General features: G+C 40.3%; 2 protein-coding genes across 5 annotated transcripts; both read right to left on the bottom strand.

Annotated features, from left to right (window-relative positions):
- Positions 1-2197: 2197 nt before the first annotated feature.
- LOC121719489 lies at positions 2198-13896 on the bottom strand. Its single transcript, XM_042105187.1, has 7 exons — positions 13616-13896; positions 12429-12761; positions 8757-9086; positions 7645-7749; positions 6275-6394; positions 2961-3013; positions 2198-2508 (listed from the first exon to the last, which is right to left on the bottom strand). Exons 1-7 carry the CDS (start codon positions 13653-13655, stop codon positions 2239-2241), a joined length of 1251 nt encoding a protein of 416 aa, XP_041961121.1. The 5' UTR covers positions 13656-13896; the 3' UTR covers positions 2198-2238.
- Positions 13897-14690: 794 nt separating this feature from the next.
- LOC121719497 (CXADR-like membrane protein) lies at positions 14691-21583 on the bottom strand. Of its 4 annotated transcripts, none has more exons than XM_042105203.1 (10): positions 21293-21583; positions 20757-20825; positions 19558-19725; positions 18416-18550; positions 17593-17818; positions 16332-16583; positions 15817-15904; positions 15650-15701; positions 15377-15534; positions 14691-15186 (listed from the first exon to the last, which is right to left on the bottom strand). In XM_042105203.1, exons 4-10 carry the CDS (start codon positions 18521-18523, stop codon positions 15123-15125), a joined length of 948 nt encoding a protein of 315 aa, XP_041961137.1. In that variant the 5' UTR covers positions 18524-18550; positions 19558-19725; positions 20757-20825; positions 21293-21583; the 3' UTR covers positions 14691-15122. The 4 variants fall into 4 exon arrangements, with proteins under 4 accessions (XP_041961137.1, XP_041961135.1, XP_041961138.1 ...); XM_042105201.1 differs by having other exon boundaries at positions 17593-17931; XM_042105202.1 differs by lacking the exons at positions 14691-15186; positions 15650-15701 and having other exon boundaries at positions 15399-15610; positions 17593-17931.
- Positions 21584-21812: the final 229 nt, after the last annotated feature.

Raw genomic sequence — 21812 nt, forward strand, 5'->3', positions numbered from 1 at the left:
GTCACATAGAGTAATACCAGAGATTCCGAGTGTGTGTCATAAATGTCAGAGACATCGTGGTCCATATATAAGCTACTGTATCATCAAAATCAGTTTGAAACCATTATGTCAAGTAATGAAAAGTATGTTGTATATAAAATTAGTATTTTATGTCGCATAATTATTCATAGGTGATGGATCATGGGTGGTAGTTCTTTACCTGTAATCATCAGAATGATGAGAGCAGTGTGCTTTGCAGCTTCAGTCATAACTCCTTGAGTGTCCTGCCACAAACCATGACACAGCTGTAAACATATTTTGAATTCCTACAGTGGCTGAAGTCATTGAGTTGAAACATAGTTTAACATGCAATATAGTGAATCATAGATTTTCATTAATGTTCATATTTTCTTCTTCTTTCTTCAGTTTCTTTTATTTTCTTCTTCTTATGTACTGAGCATGTGCCGAGCATTCCTGAATGTTCTGCATTTGTTATAGTTATATTGAGCATGAGAGCAATTGACCATTTTGCAGTATTATTTCTGTACCTGAGATCAGCTGAGGTGATAATCAGAAATCGTCCTTCCTCCAGTTCTGTGGAAAGTTCTGGGCCCTTGTCTTTATGTTTCTTTGTGAGCTTCAGTCTAATTTGGCAATGGCCTAGGTTACTCTCTCACTCTCTGTCCCTCCCCTTTTCACTGTTAACTGTAATGTAGCCTGTGTGTTCGGTTAGTCACCTCCTTTCTCACTGATGTCACTCACCTCCCCTTTTGCCAAGATGAGATCTATTTTCAAATATGTATTTTTTCATATGTGTACTCCAAGCTAAAAAAAGTGAAGTGTGAACAGCTTTTTCATGAGAGACCCAAAAATAACTCTTCCTCTGTGTCAAAGGCAGACACAGAGAGAGAGTCTGTATGTATGTGTGTGTGTGTGTGTGTGTGTGTGTGTGTGTGTGTGTGTGTGTGTGTGTGAAAGGGGGTAACCATTAGCACTGCTTACAGATGAGGCTGAGTACCTGATCGGTGTTGTTCTATGATGATGATATAATGATGGTTCCTCTTCAACTCTTACAGGCTTACAGTAGAACATTCTAGCACTTCAACAGTAAAGTAGTACTATAACAGTAGATACAGAAAATAGTGGACAATGAGATCATTTTTATTCAATATTTCATTACAGCAACAGTAGTTGTAACAATTTGCAGAAAAGTCACTAAGAATCTTACTTGTCCCAATTGAAGAAATGAAATGAAAATGTGATAATCTAAAATGAGCACAGGCATGAGGGACATGGGGAGTTCTCCAGGGTACAGAGGAGGCATTTAGGCCCATAACACTATCAGTGAGGAGAGAGATGAGCTGTTTGACCTCTTACTGCACTCACAGTCTCCATCTAGTGGTCTGATAGATACACTGTCTAGTATTGGTTTGAGAACTCATCTCTGAGTCATCTCTCTCTCTCTCTCTCTTTCACTCATTTACTCTCTTTTTTTCTCACTCAAACACACACACACACAAACACACACACACTCAAACACACACCTTTCAGGTCTGTGTGTCAATAATCTCAACTCCTAGATGGGTAGGACTCACACATACACAGGCAACCAACCAGCAGCCATCTCTTTTACCTCCATCAACAGAAGCCAGATTACAGTAATTCAGAATAACTCACTCACATGCCTTTCTCTTCATCAGGCATGTGAGTGAGTTATTAACCACTGAGCACTGTTTTACTAACCTCAAGCCCTCACCGCAGACCACTTACATGGCGAGGCAAGACATACTGTAGCTATAAATATGTTTACTTATCTTTTATTTTTTATTTTTCTCAGAGAGGTCAGAAGTGCTAGTGCTAAGTCCCAGGCTAAGAGGAAAAGACTAAGAGAAAAAAAGTTACTGTGGAAATAAAACATGACAAAAAACACAACAACAAAAAAGTCCCCAGAAATAATAAAAAATGAAATACACACGATGACGATTGTAAGTCTGAACTTAAACTAAAATGTAAACTTTGCTGCAGTTGGGTTAAAAAAAATTAATGACACCAGCACAAGGGACAGCCAAAGGTAATACACAGAGAAGTGGTGGCTGAGAGAGAGAGAGAGAAAGAGAGAGAGGGAGAGAGAGAGAAAGAGAGAGAGAGAGCGAGAGAGAGAGAGAGAGAGAGAGAGAGAGAGAGAGAGAGAGAGAGAAAGAGAGAGAGATAGAGAGAGGAAGAGAGAGAGAGAGAGAGAGAGAGAGAGAGAGAGAGAGATTATGTGTGACACTGGATAGTAGCATATTCAGTGTTGACTGCTCTTGTGGTTACCGTCCCTCTGGTGTGGTCAGGGCTGCTCGAGTGCCTGTTGAAGCTGACTGTGGAGTAGCCGCAGCCCTCCGAGGGTAACTGGGTGAGGGCATAAACACCCTCAGGCGAGGGTAACTGGGCAAGGGCATAAACACCCTCTGCTGAGCTGCTGCTGCTGCTAGTCGCTGCTGGTTTTGGGTGGCTGGTGTCCCTGATCTCCTCATAGACACGATCTGCCTGCAGGGGTGAGACAGAGTAGTGATATTATTCAGTAGCATAGTAGTATTTATTGCTGGTAGTGTCTCCTCTACAATGCATATTGAAAGTTAATCCTATTTGATGTAAATCACTGTGAAGTAAAGTGTCTGCTAACAATGTATAAGAAAAAATGAATGTATACAAATGCTTTACACTAATGCTGTATAGCGCGTCATCAGTCAAATAGTTAATTTATAACCAGGGTTGGCTAAAAAAGGTGCACTAAGTTGTGTTTCTTTTACAATATGACGAGTTTGACATCCAACTGATGTAGAGAAATGAATGTATACAGCTTTACACTAATGCTGTATAGCGCGTCATCAGTCAAATAGTTAATTTATAACCAGGGTTGGCTGAAAAAGGTGCACTAAGTTGTGTTTCTTTTACAATATGACGAGTTTGACATCCAACTGATGTAGAGTTTTCCTCACCCCAGTGTCTCCCCTCCTACCATTGGGTTGTCCGTTTGGTGAAGAGATGGGCCCTGTGGAGCACCAATCACAGAGCCAGCCTCGTGAAATGCACCAATCAGAACTCATTTGCAGACAGGCCAACCTTGAAGATATTTTTTGAGTAGCACCTCGAGCCGAGAAAAAAAGAAAATCCTCACGTCGGCCTTTGCGCATGAAGCCAAAAACAGACATAGCCATGCATGCAAAATACATTATGGATAGAGACCCATGTAGAATACCTATCTAAATGTGATCCAATGTGTTCCTGAAAGTGCAAACCATATCTTTTACAGTATCTCTACAATGCTGATAATTTGTTTTAGATCCTAGTCCTGACCCATAAAAAACAATTGTGTTGATAGGGACTGATGTGGATATGTTATATAACTCTGGGACTCCCTATTGGTTGTAGTCATCACAAGTTTTGGTACTTAAACTCCTTTGTTTCAATTCTTTCTTTGAGCAGCATTTGTAATGCTACACAGTGTGAAGCCCTGTCCTGTGTTCTGTTTTCTAAACAGTTTGGACTGTAGTTTTGTTGTCATTTTTGTTACTCTTGGCTTTAATACTGCTGCAAGTTGGCTGGTTGACTGGTGTGACTTCAAAATAAAAGAAACCTGCATCTACCTCCTGCATCATGTAATAATCATAATAATAATGGATTGAAAAGAGGTAGTAACAAGTCATCCAGTCATATAGGTTTAGTCAGATTTTTATTTTTTTTATTTTTCGCATGTCCAAATTTCCGTCAAGGATTCCCGGGACACTGTAAGACCGGGGTACACGAATCTTGGTGGGCATATAACCCCACATGGATAGCATGGAACCTCTTTGTTTCGTTTTGATCTGTAGCCCCCCCGCTGGACTGGACCCCCGAAAGGAGGGTAGGGCAGACACAGTTTTCTGTGAATATCTCGAGAACCGTAGGGTTTAGGAGGACCATTTTTTTTTTGTATGTTGATCTCAAAGGGCCATGTCAACCCATTCCATAACCACTCATTTCATGTATAGCGCCACCTAGTTAAACACAAAAAAGTAAAAATGAGGTGTTGTAATCGCAGGTATCTGTGACCTAACATAGTCAAAACTTCACGGAATTGGAAGTGTAGGATCATTATGACACCCTCTGAATGCACGCCAAGTTTCGTGGAATTCCGTTCATGGGAGGCCACACAATAAATGAATTTATATTATTATACACCAACTGGCCTGTAGGTGGCCAGAGACAGTTTTCTGTGAATATCTTGAGAACCGTAGGGCCTAGGAGGTCCACCTTTTTTTTGTATGTTGGTCTTAAGGGGGCATGTCAACTTATCCCATTACAACTTATTTCATGTATAGCGCCACCTAGTTAAAAATTAAAAAGCAAAACACTAGGTGTTTTCATCACAATATCTCTGGCTGACATGGTCAAAACTGCACGAAATTGAAAGTGTAGGATCATTATGACACCCTCCGAATGCATGCCAAGTTTCGTGGACTTTCGTCCATGGGGGGGCTTACAATAAAATAATTTATGTGTACATTTAGTACACCAACAAGGATTCCCGGGACACTGAAAGACCGGGGTACACGAAACTTGGTGGGCATGTAATCCCACATGGATAGCATGGAACCATCACTTTTCGTTTTGATCTGTAGCCCCCCCGCTGGACTGGACCCCCCGAAAGGAGGGCAGGGCAGACACAGTTTTCTGTGAATATCTTGAGAACCGTAGGGCCTAGGATGACCAATTTTTTGCGTATGTTTGCCTCCAGGGGTCGTGTAAAACCATTCCATATGCACACGTGCATATACAGATACACACGCACACACATACATTCACAGTAATCCTACGTATGACACATACTCACACAGTAGACATATATACGCATGCATGCACATGCACACACACAGGCACATAAACAGGCAAACACACAAGCACATGCACATGCACGCACACACACCCACCCACACACCCACATACACATAAACATAAACATGTACACGCACACATGCACACAATTCAAGAATTTCTCAGAATTATGAACAGGCAAGATGGGGGTGGGGTTGTATAAAATGTATATTACATGTGAAATCTATGAACTAATCATGTTTTGGTACTTGTTGTCTAGTAGATACCAGTGAGAATTGAGTGTGCATAATGCAATTCAGTGAGACAGTTAGAATCATATATGCCTTTCAGCGTGACTTATTTTTGTGGAAAACATGTGATGGACTGGGCGGCGGTCATATTTTGTACCGCTCTGCGGTACATCTAGTTATTTATTTTGTAAAGAAATGCCTCTATCCTTCATGTTTTGCCAACATATTTATGGTTATGGTTATGGTTATGGATTTAGCAGACGCCTTTGTCCAAAGCGACACATAAATACAAAACAACATAATAATATTTAAAATTGAACAGGGAACAGATTAGAATGTTGGTCAAATATAATAAGGAGAATAGTTAAGGCCCATTCACACCAAGAACGATAACGATAACTATAACTATAACCATAACGATAAAAGCGTTCACACTGAACAACGATAAACAAAGTCTCTCATTGTGTTAATAAATGTGAGGGCTAAAATTCGATGGGTTCTGATTGGCTATTAGCATTTTATCGTTGTGAAAATCGCTCTGAAAGTGATCCCCAACGATATCGTTCTTCATGTCGTTATCGTTATAGTTTATGTGTGAACGTCGTCATTCATATTAACGAGAACGATATTTATTTATAGTTATCGTTATAGTTCTTGGTGTGAATGGGCCTTAATAATATAATAAACAATAATACCAATTCAATCAATAGCCTAATTAAAATAAGCAATGAAAATGAGGGGAAAGGCAATAATAAAACAATAATGTCCATTCAATCAATAATATAAAAACAATGACATTCTAAGACTATTAAGGAGAATATCAATAATAAACAATAATGTCAAATTAATTAACAGCCTAATGAAAATAAAACAATATTATACAAACCATAACACATAAGCGCTTAAACAACTAAGTACATGTTGAATAGGAATGGCTTTAGACCCCTCTTAAACGACCCAAAATAATTTAATTCACCTGAATATAGTAATGTGCACTCTGATGTGAAAATGTGAGGTTGCTACACAAAATGGTTGGCAGGTCTGCATTTGTGAGATTATGACATATTCAGCCAGAGACCAAAATCTTTTTTCAGTAGAGATGTTCATGGAAGTTTACTTTTAGTCTAGGACTAGGCTTAACCCATAAACGGGGGAGCCAGCCCATTATGTCTATGTCTGTGTTCGTGTGAGTAGAACGTTAGACTTACTCGTCTGAGTCGTTCTTCTTCTCCAAAAAATAAAGAGGAGCAAAGCTGCCAGTCCAGTGAGGAAACCCACCAGAGAGATGATGATAATGGAGACGGTCCAATCGGGAGCAACTCTGTTGCCTAGAAACAAACAAACACCAAACAAACAAGGGCAGTCAACTAACTGCAGACCATCACTCCATGCAGTGCTAACCTCAAAGTGAAAATGAGAAATATATTCAGCCCTCTGCATTCTGAGTCTGATTCAGAGGATCAAGTAGGAAGACTGACACATGGCAAATTGACCAGTTGGTATACTGGACTTTTGAAGGTATGACGGCAGGATCAGGATCGGCGATTAGATGATTATTTATTGTAGATGGTACAATAATGAATAACAGAACACAGGCTAACTCTCGAACAGTAAAACTGTGCAGAGTCTAACAGTCGTGGTTGTTATTAGAAGCGGCGACTGAGCTTTCTGACAGAAGATGCTCCTCGAGTCGCTTCCTCGATCCGTCTCAGAGTCAAAACCTAAGACAAAGCCTGTCATACTAAAACATACAAACGTCAATCATGCCAACGTGGCAGGTGCCAACCAGTGTACAAAAACCGGCTCTGGCCAGATGGAGATACTAGCCCGAACAGGCCGACATGCTGTCTCCCTCGGCCCATGTTATCACTGATGTTCCTCGGATGTTCCTAAACATCGGCCTGTCTGACCTTCCTGCTGGTACACAGGCCTAAGGCACAGTTATGTACAATGGTATGGACCTCTCCCTGTTGTATACTACACACAGAACTAACATATGAACACATCAGAATACAGATAAGAATACGCCAGAATTCTACAAGGTGATGGACAAATGGCCATGATTATGATACCTTCTTTCTCCACAAGGGGGCGAGGGGGTAATTTAAAAACTACAAGGAAAGGAGAAGCCCTCTGGCTCTGAGTGTGATGGAGAAAAAAAGGGTCAAAGCACATCACACAGTCTAGGTAGTGCAATAATACCGGTTTGAACCCCGACCAGTAGGCACGGCTGAAGTGCCCTTGAGCAAGGCACCTAACCCCTCACTGCTCCCCGAGCGCCGCTGTTGATGCAGGCAGCTCACTGCGCCGGGATTAGTGTGTGCTTCATCTCACTGTGTGTTCACTGTGTGCAGTGTTTCCAATTCACAGATTGGGATAAATGCAGAGACCAAATTTCCCTCACAGGATCAAAAGAGTATATATACTTATACTTATACAGTACTTATACTTAATATGAAACAGAACATAAAAGTCAGAATACTGAAGAGTTTTGGGAATCTCATGACAACTGTGTTGAAAAAAAGTTACATTGTGCAGACTTCAAAAACACGTGTTTTGTCGTGTGATGGAAACTTACGAGACGTGAGCGTCTCTGGCTGTGTGGATGTCTCTGCAGGTGTCTGCTCTCTTAAACAGGAAGTGGTGCATGCTGTGGTTACATTCTCTCTTTGATGTGCTGGATCTGAAATCCAAATTCAAATACATGAATTTTCTTTGTCTGTTTGTTTGTTTGATTGTTTCACAAGCACATCTGCTCTCTCTCTCTCTCTCTCTCTCTCTCTCTCTCTCTATATATATATATATATATATATATATATATATAATTTATATATTTCCCATATTCCCGTGTTCACTGTGTGCTCTGTGTGTTCACTAATTCATGGATGGGATAAATGCAGAGACCAAATTCCTTGCATACGCAAGTATACTGGGCCGAGAAACCTGATTTATATTTACATTTTACATATTACCATACGGGGTGTGAGTTGACTGAATTTGTACTCGGTGACTCCCGAGTCATTCTCTGTCAATCGGAAAAGTAGTAAGTAGTAAGTAAGTGGGAGAAAGCTGGGCCAGACCAGGCAGTCAGCCTGTTCAGTTCAAGCGCCTTTCAACCGCAACACGTCAGGTTTCGGTTGACTGCAACTTACAACTTTGTTTACCAAACACTTGAGTGCAACCTCGCTCTCTCTCTGTACACCCCCACACTCCAGAACACCCACACACACACACACACACACACACACACACACACACACACACACACACACACACACAAAAGCACACACGCACACACACACAGAAAGAGAGACAAAGATGGTACTTCCCACATCTGTTAAAAGAGGAAGAAGTCACAAAGGGGGGTAAACCCTAGCTCTAGTATACTCTCTCTCTCTCTCTCTCTCTCTCTCTCTCTCTCTCTCTCTCTCTCTGTCACACACACACACACACCCCACACTATAACTAACATCATATTCATTTGTAAAGCCGCTCACCGATAACATGTAGTTTCACCCCTGTGATGAGGTTTCTGCGGCTTACAACATTCAGGGCTAGAGAATACACACACACACACACACACACACACACACACACAGACACACACACACACACACACACACACACACACAGACACACACACAGACACACACTATAACAAACATGCCGTTCGTTTCTGCAGATGCTCACCGATGACATGTAGTTTCACCTGTGTGATGAGGCTTCTGCTACCCGTTGATTTCCCAGTTCCTACTCCACACCAGTACATCCCAGCAGCATCCTCCAGCGTTAGCCTCCGGAATGTCACCGTGAAAATTCCCCTCTCCTTATCATCAAACATCTCATATCTGCTGTCTTCACTTGCATCTTCAGATGAGACAAGCTTAGCGCAGTGCGACACATTGGGCTGCCTGTACAGATACTTGAAGGTGTTTTTGTTTTTGTCCGGATACTGGCATCTAATGGTGACATTTTCTCCCATTTGGCCATTGATGTCAACGGATTTGCCATACAAAGGGTCTGCAAGGAACAACACACTGTGTCATAGAGTCTATGTGCCATAGACAGTCAAACAATATATTACCCAGGCATGACACAAGTTTCTATTTCAGATATACACATGAGAGATATTTAAATTCCTTGTGATATACAGTGCTGCTTGAACAGTTTGGGGATTTCTGTTGTTTTTAACTATCAGGTGTGTATATTTATCAAATGCATGGACTTGTTTAGAGGGATTTGCGTGAGAAGGCAAAAAATCATGAAATATTGAATTAATGTATGTACAAAAGTAGATGAACCCCCAGCTAAATTGGTAAAGTCAAGTATAGATCAATGTAAAACATATGTGGGTGCTGAAATAATCAGTTAAGCATACTAATCAAACAGACTTCCTTTGGAAAGGGTTTGAGAAGCTGATTAAAAGAGAGAGGAAATCCACCAAACCACTGTAGTATGGCAAGCCGATTGAGCATTTATTCAGATATCTTGATATCAGGCATAATTGTCATGTACATGCAAGCCATTTCTGTCCACTAGTTAACTAGTGAGCCATTTCTGTGTGAACTAGTTAACTACTGACAGCCAAAATGCTCAGTAGTTAACTAGTAAGGCCCAAATTCTCTCTAGTTAACTAGTTCATATGTTTCATATCTTACTAGTTAACTAGTAATGCTCAGCATGTTCACTAGTTAACTAGTGGACACTGAAATGTGCACTAGTTAACTAGTTTAAAGACTTCTATATTTTACTAGTCAACTAGTAAGGTACAAAAATGTTTACTAGCTGACTACTGAATGTCAAATTCCCACTTGTTAACTTCTATGTAATTTGGCCAGCCGCTTGAGCATTTATTCTGATATCTTTATATCAGGCCAACATGCAAGCCATTTTTGTCAACTAGTTAACTAGTGAGCCATGTTTGTGCACACTAGTTAACTAGTGACAGCATAAATGGCCACTAGTTAACTAGTGAACACATATTAGCTTCACTAGTTAACAGAAATGTCCACTAGTTAACTAGTAAAGGCCAAAAGTCATAAAAGTCAGCTAGTTGAAGGCCTTTGGGTCTCACTAGTTAACTAGTGACAGCCAAAAATGTGCACATGTTTACTAGTGAAGGCAACACTCCTCACTAGTTAACTAGTTGGAGTAGGTCAATGCCACTAGTTAACTAGTAAACCGTAAATGGCTCACTAGCTAGCTAGGTGATGGCAGCAGGCTCACTAGTTAACTAGTTGATGCATCATTTGTCCAAACTAGTTAACTAGTAAGGTCATAAATGTATACTAGTAAACTAGTTGAAGCCTAAATTCACACTAGTCAGCTAGTGGCACAGAATTCAAATTAGGAGGCGGAGAACTCTGGAAATTGAGGCTTTCTATTGGCTCCCTATGTCCAAATAGAACATGACAACCAATCACAGCGCAGAATTGCACAAAATCCCACCCACAATATTTGCATGTGGCACACAAGTTAACATGCTGGCCAAAGGAACTTTAACTAGTAAACTAGTGGCTTCAATGTGACACTTACATGTAAACTAGTGAAGGCAGAACTGCTCACTAGTTAACTAGTTTACTAGTGTGCACCAAAACACCCACTAGTAAACTAGTGATGCCAATTTCCATTCGACTAGTTAACTAGTGAGGTGCAAAAAGTGTCACTAGTTTACTAGTGTGCTCCAAAACGCCCACTAGTTAACTAGTGAAGGCTATTTTAGCCCCACTAGTTAACTAGTGAGATGCCAAAATGGTCACTTGTTAACATGTAAAGGCAAAAATACCCTCTAGTTTACTAGTGAGGGTGTTGTAGGCCTTACTAGTTAACTAGTGGCATGTATATTTTGTTCACTAGTTAACTAGTTACACCTAAAAACACAAACAAGCTGACCGTTTTTGTCCACTAGTTAACTAGTGGAACAATTGAAGTCTCATTAGTTTGCATGTGTGGCAGTGAAGCAGCATGGTAATTTCCATTCAATTTTAAAACAGCCCATCACCCATATACTGTAGTTGAAATAATCAGTTAACTCATTGAGTGCCTTCCCATGCATTGAGTGCCAAAAAAGTAATATTACGTTTTTAGCTTTTTTTTTTTAAATTACGAAACTAGACACTCTAATACACCTTATATGTGATTTGGGGAACTCTGTGATGAATGCAAGTGAAATATATGACGATCGAAAACTCATGAAAACGCACAATCTGGACATTTTATCTGGACATTTTATCATAACTCGGTTGCCGCTTTGGGTCGAATCAGTGACGTATGCACGTCAGCTCAGAACCAGGCCATTTTCGTGGGTCTATCACTAGGTGGCAGTCTCGCCAGGTCTCGCTGATCACTTCCCAGAAAGTTTACAGGCAACACTTCATATTTCATGAAAGACGTTATATCTCCATTTCTAGAAAAAAACAGCGATTTTGATGAAAACTAGCCACTGTTTAGCTTGGGATTTCTCAGGAACAGAGGTGTGTAGAAATACACGGGTTACATCCACTGAGAGCTTAAAGTCTCAACTTTTAAACGAGCCATTGTATGTGTTCATAGCTATAACACAGAATATGCTGTGGCTGTACAAAAATAATCAACAATGGCCTAGATTGCTGGCACTCTATAGGACAAAGCTTCCAAAAACAGCTTGGCATTCAATGAGTTAAGCATACTAATCAAACAGACTTCCTTTGCAAAGGGTTTGAGAAGCTGATTAAAAGAGAGAGGAAATCCACCAAACCACTGTAGTGCCAAGGCATACATATACTGTAGCATTAAAGATTACCTAGACATAGGACAACTTCACATAGGCCTATTGAAGCTCTTCACTCAATCACAACCATAGATCAATATACAAGCATTACTTCAAATTCCATCACCAAAATACATTCCAACAATAGCTGCTTAAACTATAATTTAATTCCATAACAGTATCATGTGATCAACATGGGTAATTCCAACAATGCTCAAAACAACCATTACAAACATTACCAAAATCACCAGACATTGTTCACCAAAGCAGCAGAACCCTCTTAAAACGAATGTGTTGTCCTTATCTGGACACAGACATGTGTTAAACAATGATGCAAGTTGTGTTGTTTTTGATGCAAATTGTGTTACTTTCAACACATATTGTGAAACAAATAAAAAAAGGAAACAAAACAAACTGTGTTGTCCCTATCTGGACACACATTCGTTTAAGAGTGTAGTTAGATTATTTTGAGTACACACACATGTTCCGTCAACATCAGTTCTAAAATCCCACACAAAAGATAAATCAATAGATCAGTTTAAAAAAAGGCATGGAAATCATGGCTAACAGGAAACAAGATTTCCCATCTAGCAGTATGCTGAGAGAACACTCACCTTCAGTCACCTCTAAACGGAAGGTGGTGTTTCTGTATGTATTCTGATGTGTTTTCACTCCGCATTGATACACGGCAGAATCAGACACTCTCAGTTGTGTCATGAGAACCTTTGGAGGTCCTTTCTCTGCATTACATAGAGATAGCCTGCTACCACTCACGGGAGTGATTTTATCTGTGATACAGTTCTGTTGCCCCCCATCCCTGCAGAAGAACATGTCCCTCGAGCCTCCTCTAGCTGCAGAGCTGCACGCCACAAGGACGGCTCCACCTGCAAACGCCTTCAGTGTAATGGGCTCTGGCTTGGGTTGCCCGAAGGACATCTCAGCTATAACTGAAGGACATGAAATGTATTGAACACTTGCTGAATAATCAATACATTCTCATTGTAAAAAGTATGTTATTGTGTTTAATAATTGTGTTTAAAATTACTATGAGATGCATACCCAGTCACAATGCCTCCATTGTAGTCCAGAGATAATAGGCTATCACAGATTAAGGCAGTGACAGATTATGGGCTATGGAAACTACATTGCTGTTTTTAAATATGTCATGTTAAGACATTCATGCACTTCACAAAACCTCACAAGCCAAGGTACACATACAATTGGTGAGGTATTTAAAAACAGGTAATTGATTAATTCAGGATAACTTCAGGCCATGTGTGATTGAAAGTCCTTTTCTGTTTTTACCATCAGGCGATGTTGTGTGATTGAGCCATGTAATCTGTAAAAGTCTTTTTCTGTTTGGGTAAGGCTATTTGCACCCCTGGTACAATTAGCAGTGTTTGCGTCTCCCACATACTAAACCATGTCTGTGGCCACTGTGGCCATCTACTTCCACAATGAGACTGGTGTTTGCAGGTAAACTTATAGTTTATAGGTCTGAGCGTTATATTGACAACTTTTCTGTTAACTAACAAACTGACGGTGGTATGTGTTCACTGAACGAAGATTATGAAAATAAAACACAACTTTTCAATCTAAAACTTAATTTGAACAGATATTAGTGCCAAAATCTTTCAGAATTCTTCACTTTCTGCTGGTGAAAAAACAAATGTCCGCCATGTTTTTTGTGCACCTGAGCAACATCTTATTGTTGTTATGTCACAGTGTGTGAAGAACTCAGCTGTGTGGCCAAGGCTATTCGTACCAGGGGTGTAAATAGACACTCTGTTTCTGTTTTTACCTGTGATAAGACTGAGGCTGATGATCAGACAAGTCCTCATGATCTGGTGATACTCGCTCCTCTTTCTGGGTGAAATAAAATCTTGTTTCGCACTCTGGTGATAGTCACTCCTCTTTCTGTGTGAAATAAAATCTTGTTTCTCACTCTGGTGATAGTCACTCCTCCTTCTGTGTGAAATAAAATCTTGTTTCTCACTCTGGTGATAGTCACTCTTTCTGGGTGAAATAAAATCTTGTTTCGTAATCTGGTGATAGTCACTCCTCTTTGTTTGGTCTCTCGCCCTTGTGTGACACTCAATCTGTTCTGTATCTGCTCTGTTGTGTGTGACACTCAACTCAGTATCTGCTCTGCTGTGAGTGACACTCAACTCAGTATCTGCTCTGCTGTGTCTCTGTAGGCTGAGGTTAACCTATTCTCTCTGTTTTAGATGCAGTCTCAGAAGTGCCAGATATAGGCTCAGATGGAAACCCCCCTCTCACCCCCACCCACAGACACAGCAGGAAGGCCACCAAGGCTCAGGTGTTTATAAGGTGTTTATAATAACCTCATGTACTCCCATTTGCCACAGTTACTAGAGTGTACACAAAGGTACTTGCACAATTTGTTGAAAAGGAAAGGATCTGGCTGAGGATACGTGTGTGAGGGTGAGGCAGTGGCACAGAAAGACAGAAGCAGATAGAGGAAGAGAGAGTGTGCAAAAGATAGAAAAGGAACAGAAAGGGAGAGAGAGGCAGAAAGAAACAGGGAGAGATAGAGAGAAACAGGAAGAGAGAGAGAGAGAGAGAGAGAGAGAGAGAAACAGGAAGAGAGAGAGAGAGAAACAGGAAGAGAGAGAGAGAGAAAGCTGAAACAGTTAGTGAGGCCTTTGGTATGAGAGGTGAGTCCATCAGACAACTCAGGGTGACCTTTTCAGGACATCAACCTGGGATGAACCCCTAGCCGAAGTGATGCTTTGAAAGAGGCATGATTTGCACAGTACATTGAATATTTATTGAACAATCATTGGATTAGTCCAATATAAAAAAGAACGTACAAGAAAAACACAAGTTGTATTCACAATTACAAGATTGTTTATTATGGCTTGATTTTAATATGCAACACATAGATTCAGTACTGCAGAAGCTAAATATACTGTATTGTAACAATTGACAACACGTTGTCAAGGCAATGCTTTTAATCAGGTGGAAGTGGAGGACACAGACACCATTACAAAGAACACACAAGGGTAGCCACTTCACACACACACAATGCACAAACGGGGTAGTTACATTAACACCGACACAAGGTTAACACAGGAGGGAGAACCAAGAAGGGCTACACCCGGGCCTGTACACAAAAACACAATCCCTAAATAAGGTCTAAACACAAACACTTAACCCACACTATTCCCCCCAAACCCCCCGCACAGCATTCTGGGTGTTGTCAGCAACCAGTCCAAAACAAACCGATGCTACAATGTGGCATTCCTTTCTATGAGTTTGCATACTGACTATTCACATTGCTTTCTTCACACACCAATTTGGAGGCTGCTGTAGATCACAGAGGGCTCCCCCTCTGGTCGGTCAGGAGAACTGCAGAAAGACAGAGAAGTGATCAGAAAAAAATAACTCAGATAGCCTCAGTGAAAAAATAACTTGTCAGTGACTCATAGCAATGTGAGTCTTTCTATGTGATTTCCAAGCACAAAAAGGTAAGATAATCTACTATGCAGAATTATATATTATCATGCTATTATGTTTAAATTGAATATGTTTTTTGTACGTTTTTGCAGCATCATCTTTCCTGAACTGGAGACTGGCATAATGCAGACTGTTGTCATGGTTGTCATGATTGTCATGGTTGTCATGATTGTCATGGTTGTCCTTCCCTTGAGCTCCTACTGTGTCCCTGAGGTGCTGATTGTGACCATCACTCTGGTCCTGGAGGAAGGGAACTCTTCCATGTAAGCAATGTTATGAGAGGCATTTGCAAATTGATGTGTGATGGTGAAGGGTCCTATCATGAAATAAGATAATGGCTAAATGGAGCACTCACATTTGTGTCTCTTTTTGGTGTCATGTTTCTGTTGCATTTATACCTGCATGATCTTCAAATGCAAAATTAAAATAACATACAGAATTAAAAAGTAAAATCCTATGACAAAATGCATTTTAAGACACTTAGCACATCCCACCACATCCTCCCTCATGTGATCTGCTCACCTCAGCCAGTAGAGGACACACAGGAGACCCACAACTCCACAGACTGCCACTCCAACAAGAACTGTGATCACAGGATGAGGCTCCACAGCTGTGATCAGAAGAAGAGCAAAATATTACATTTGTCAGATGGACAACTAAGTCTCACAGACACAAGTGTGTTAAGTGAGGAAGTAATGACAGATGATCCTAACTGAAATAGGGTACAAAGGGCAAAGTCTATGAACAAGCAAATTTCTCATACATGCATTAAAGCTATTGTGTGGTACATGTTGGAGCATTGAGTAGACTAATCAGTGTTTGAGGTCTTGTCCATGGTGTTCAATCAGCAAAATCAATTGTGGCAAGTTTTTTTTTTTCAGATTTAGGGAAGCTGTTGACTTGCCCATCATCCAAAGTGGGGCCCTCCATTTTTGTTAACATTCAGTATATCCATCAATTGATATTATTGGGAATGTTTAAAAGTGGCATAACTTCAGCACAGAGATGTGGATAAAACCACTTCAAGTTGCTCTTACACATTATTATGAGCCTGTAAGGTGGCGATGGATGACCCTCATGGCCTCTAACAGCACAGGTGTAGTTGCCCTCATCTTCATAACTGACTGGGTGGAGCTGCAGCTGGTTGTTGATGATCTGCTTCTTCTCTACAGGACGTCCATCTTTACTCCAGGTGAATGACGGGCTGCTGGTTAGATTGCAGGTGGTGTTGCAGGTGAGAGTCACATTATCTCCCTCTTTCACTCTCCTGGGAGTCACCACCTTCAAGTCTATAAGAAATTAAAATTAAATTTAGATATTGTGTATTTTGGGGTGAGTTCCAACCGATACAGGAGGGAAATACCTCTGCACGCAATTGCATAGTTCTGACCAATCAGAGTAAAACAATAGCCTACTGTGAATCCTGCAGGGAGAACAGCCCAAACATCCTTCTTCTCGACAAATGCTTTAACACTGTTTTTGATCGTTTTTTTTTTAGTTATTGCTGTATTATGGTCGAACACATAGCGGTGAAACAGCATATTGCTTGATGTTGGCAGAAGGCCTAGTTCTAACTATGTGTAGTTTACAAAAGAATGTTACAAATTAACATTACAGTATCAGATTTGTGCTTTTTTTACTTATGCACATGAATTTGCCCCTATGATTTTATATCAACAACAATAACATCATTTTGTTGTTGAACTGTACCTTAAAGTAAGACAATGTATTTCCCTTACAGTCCATTTCCAATGTACTAGGTACAGGATTTACCCAAATCGTCTAAAACTGACGCTCCTATACCAGTAACAACAACGCTACATATTGAAATACCAATGTTCCGAATCCACATTAAGTATAAGTATAACTACCGTAGTATATATACTCTTTTGATCCCGTGAGGGAAATTTGATCTCTGCATTAGTGAAACACACTCAGCACACAGTGAACACTCAGTGAGGTGAAGCACACACTAATCCCAGCGCAGTGAGCTGCCTGCAACAAAAGCGGCACTCGGGGAGCAGTGAGGGGCTAGGTGCCTTGCTCAAGGGTACTTCAGCCGTGCCTACTGGTCGGGGTTCGAACCGGCAACTCTCCGGTTACAAGTCCGAAGCGATAACCAGGCCATGGCTGCCCCAAATTGACATTGTCAATGTCAAAGATTCCATTCCCCTAATTCTAAGTCAAAATAACATCAAATCAAGTTTAAAGCCACTATAAATAAGTAAAATGGCTACATCATGTTGTTTTAATAAGCAATGTCATTATTGAAGCTGTGCATATTAAATATGACTTCACCTGTGACAGAGAGTTTAACTCCATGTGGCCCTGTGCGGTTTTCCTTCTCAACATTAGTTGTAATCCTGCAGTAATAACTTCTTTCATCTCGATGATCAACTGGCTGTATACGTAGAGTACAGTTATCCGCTTTATCCTCACAGTTCACCATGACTCTTATTTTGTATTCAGACACCTGAGAGACATCAGGAGCTCCGTCACTGTAGGAGTTTATCCAGTAGGCTTTCTGCATAGTCAGATGAGAGGGGTAGGTGTAAGAGCAGGACATCTCCACTGAAGAGCCGTTTAACGCACAGATATCATGTAGGGTGTACGACACCATCCAGCTCCACGGACGTTCTGAAATCAGCACACAGACTATATCAGCCACTCCTGGCCAAATAACACCATCAGCACACAACAAAGTTAAGTTTTAAGCAAATGCTTTTGCAAAACAACTGGAGAATAAAGCAAAGTGCCCATTTATTGTAGGGTGTCTGGATTGCTGTGTGTGTAGAATGGAGAATGCAGCGGTCGAGAAGTAACATTAGCCTTAATAAGAGCATTGATGTTAGTGAGAGCTGGCAGTCAGGGGTAGTCAGTGAAGCTCAATGAGTAGTGGGGAAACATGTGCCCTTTTCCGTTGATTGAAAACCAGATACCTCACCCCGTTCTGAGCCATCTGTAGCAGTTTCAACGCACAAACCAGAAGGCCTGTGAGGAGGGTTTTGTAGTAATCAAGGCAAGAGATAACTGTTTTCTGTACCAAGAGCTGGGTAAGGTAGGTAGGTAAGGCAGTAACTACACACAGACACTCTCCCTATAGCCTACACTTTGCACTCACTTTCACAGAGGCTCCATTGCTTGTCTTGGTCATAGTTGTAGGTGTTGGCACACCACAATTTGTCATCTGTGCGGCCATTAGTAGTACAGCTATAGTAATTGTGACCATTATAGCGAAATGGGAACCGGCAGGGCACTGCAACACAGATCCAGAGAAATGATAGAGATGTGGTGAAAGAGCTAGTAGTACATGAAACCAAGGAACATCCAGGGCTCATACAGTGGATAGATACTCACAAAACAGAGATGGTTTATTACACTCTAAAATATTTTCCCGTTAAATAATAGTAAATAACTGTCAGTAGGGTTGCCATCATTTCTGCTATTTCAACAGTGCACTACTGTGACAGTATCTCCCTGTTAAATAAAAACTCCAAGTGAGCAAATTATTGACAAATGAGAAAGTAATTCATTTGAAATTGAACCCAGAAGAGAGGTATGACTATTCTCTAAAATGTATTTTTTCTCATTAATGGTAATCTTGACCATATTAAGTATTTTTTTCTCAGCAGACACCCCCATAAGCATTGATAAACAGTTATGAGAAAAAATACAAAAACAAAATAGAAAGTCACATTTACCCATAATCCCAAGAAGCAATTCAACAACATCACTCACATGGCAGATACAGTACAATATTTTTGTATCGTCAGATCTCGTGGAAAGCCTCATAGAAGACTTCTACATGCATGGCAGATACTGTATATAGAGGTGCCTCATACTAGCACTGTTGGAACTAATATATAATACACTACTATTACAGCTGCTAGGTAACAAAAATAGTACTGGACAATTGAGCAATACTGCGCCAACTAAATGACAATATAGCTTCACTCCAAATGTAGTGTAGAAAATATGTGGCCAGAATTACAGAGTGCACCCCTATGGTTGGTTTATGCCTTCCCAGAATGCAATTAATGATAATGTTATTTGTCATTTACAAACTTTTGGAGTATAGCTACATGACCCAACATACAGTTGATTTTTTTTATAAACACAAAACAGAAAATTAAATAAACTTAACATATTTTCCTCTAGGCATGCTGTCCAATATCTTATTCACAAGCACTTCTATCTACACGCAGACATTCCCCTATACACTGGTCACTCACACTTCCTTCTACAAAAAGATATTCCACTCACATCCACAGTACCGCCAATTTATATCCAGATTGTAGTTGTAGGTGGTGGCACACCAAAATCTGCCATCTGTGCGGCCTGCGGTGGTGCAGTCTCTATACTCTTTGTCCTTAAAGAGGAATGGGAACACACAGGGCTCCCCTGAGACTGTGCCCACAATCACCATAGAAACTGCAACAGAGAACAGAGAGATAGCAGAGATGAGGCTAGAAAATGACATTGAAACAAATCCAATATAATAAAATCATAGTGACATATGCGTAAACAGATCTAAGCACAACAATAACAAAAAAGGCCCTTTAACAGTGGAGGATGGGCAATCTGGACATTGTGGAAAAGTACAGAAAGTTCATCCATCCAATGGATGTTGGCCTGACTCAATGCTTTATCAGCCATGTAGTGTAGTGTCTACAGTAGCTTTGCAAATACTGTAACTAGCAACATTTGCGCCATCACATTTTCAACATGCAGGATAGGCCAGTGGTGTAGTCTATGTGATACACAGATCCATGCAGTAAACCCACTTAAAAAGCATCAAGATTTCCATATAACCACGTAAAATATCCAGGGATACAGTATGTGTGCTGATGTGTGCTATAGATGCCATGACCACACCATCCATTTCAATGCAGCCCCTAAGATAAATTGGTTTCAACCCCCAACCTCTCACATGCATGTTTGGTGATAGCACTTCAGATTTTTTTTGTCCTTGCGCAAAAACAGACAGGTTGTTTTACTTACGTTTATAGTTTATAGACACTCAAGGCCATTTTATTGATTTACCATAATGCTATGATGTCTCTGTTAGTTTACACTACTGATATGAATGGCACAAGACACAGTAATTAATCAATAATGATAATTTTTGGCAAATCTGACTGGCGATTTTGGATGTGATACTTTAACTGGTAAAATATTGTGAGACTATACCGAAACACCCAGTGATGCATGGAAACACTACTGATGACATATCCTGTTATGAGAAAATTATAACATTCTTATTCACACAACAGGGGTGGAGTACCCAGGTCTTTTTTTTTTTAGAGGAAGTTACATATTGCATGTGTAAGAAATACATGGTATGAGGAAGTTGATTTAATCTCATCAACTTTTTTCTGTTTTACATACAAAATAGACAGTGTTTCCATATAAAAAAGTACAGCTTACATTACATAGCACTAAAATGGACAGTAGTTCATTACCTTTAATCATCATTAGAATGAGTAGAGATGTGTGGGTTGCAGCTGCAGTCATCACTTACTCACAGTGTCCTGCACCATGATACATATAAAAACACGACATATTATAAATGCATTTCATGCACTCCTCAACCTCAATGTTGTTAAACATTTCCACACGTGCTTATACTTGTTTACAATTCAGTGAATTAAGATATAATGTAAAATTATAGTCAATGTTTACATTCTGTCATGCACTGAGCGTGGCAAAAACATCATCTATCATCAATCTGTTGCATTATCAAAAACACTAATCTTACGTTATGCATCCGCATTTGGATAACAGGCAAACCGCAACTTTCTCTTAACGAGCAAAGTGTCTGCTGAATAAAACTATCGAGAGGCAAGTGGTAGCTTTTAGCCAACCTATTTTTGTTTAGGACCTTGATCATGACATTGCTGTTGCCTTGTTATTAAATGAGCTGTAGTCAGACTTTAGACTCGGCACTGTTTCTGTAATTTAAATGAATGCACCATGTGTGTTATAATGGAGACTGTACCTGAGACCAGCAGGAAAAAAAAACACCGGAGTCTTCCTTGGAGTTTCCGCACCTGCTGTATCCTTCAATGTCAATATCTCTCCTTTTTTTTAAATCGTCGGATGTAACGTGACTTATGAGTTGTAGTACGTTTCTTTCGTACTCGCTTCCCTTTTGAGGAGATGTCATCTGTTATTCTAAACTTTTAAGTTGTTTAAGTTCATACTCCTACCATGTGCCTTCTCTCTACATGTCTGTTGTTGTGCCTCTGTCTAATCGCACACTATTCTCTCTCCCTCTCTCTCTCTCTCTGATGTGACGCAGGCTGTGGGCTGTTAATTTTTTTTTTTCCTTCCTGTGTCTCAGTTGCCTCACTGAGGGTCATTAGCTTTTTCCACCTCCTTCTCTGAAACGAGTCTGATGTTCCACCTTTTTATTTCTGATGTTATAATGTTTCTGATGTTCCACCTTTTTATTTTATGTAGACCTTCATACAAACAAAAAATGGCTGTAGCCACACACAGACACACATTAATGCAGT

Source organism: Alosa sapidissima, chromosome 9, assembly GCF_018492685.1.
Source record: "Alosa sapidissima isolate fAloSap1 chromosome 9, fAloSap1.pri, whole genome shotgun sequence".
In the NCBI taxonomy this organism is placed as follows: domain Eukaryota; kingdom Metazoa; phylum Chordata; class Actinopteri; order Clupeiformes; family Clupeidae; genus Alosa; species Alosa sapidissima.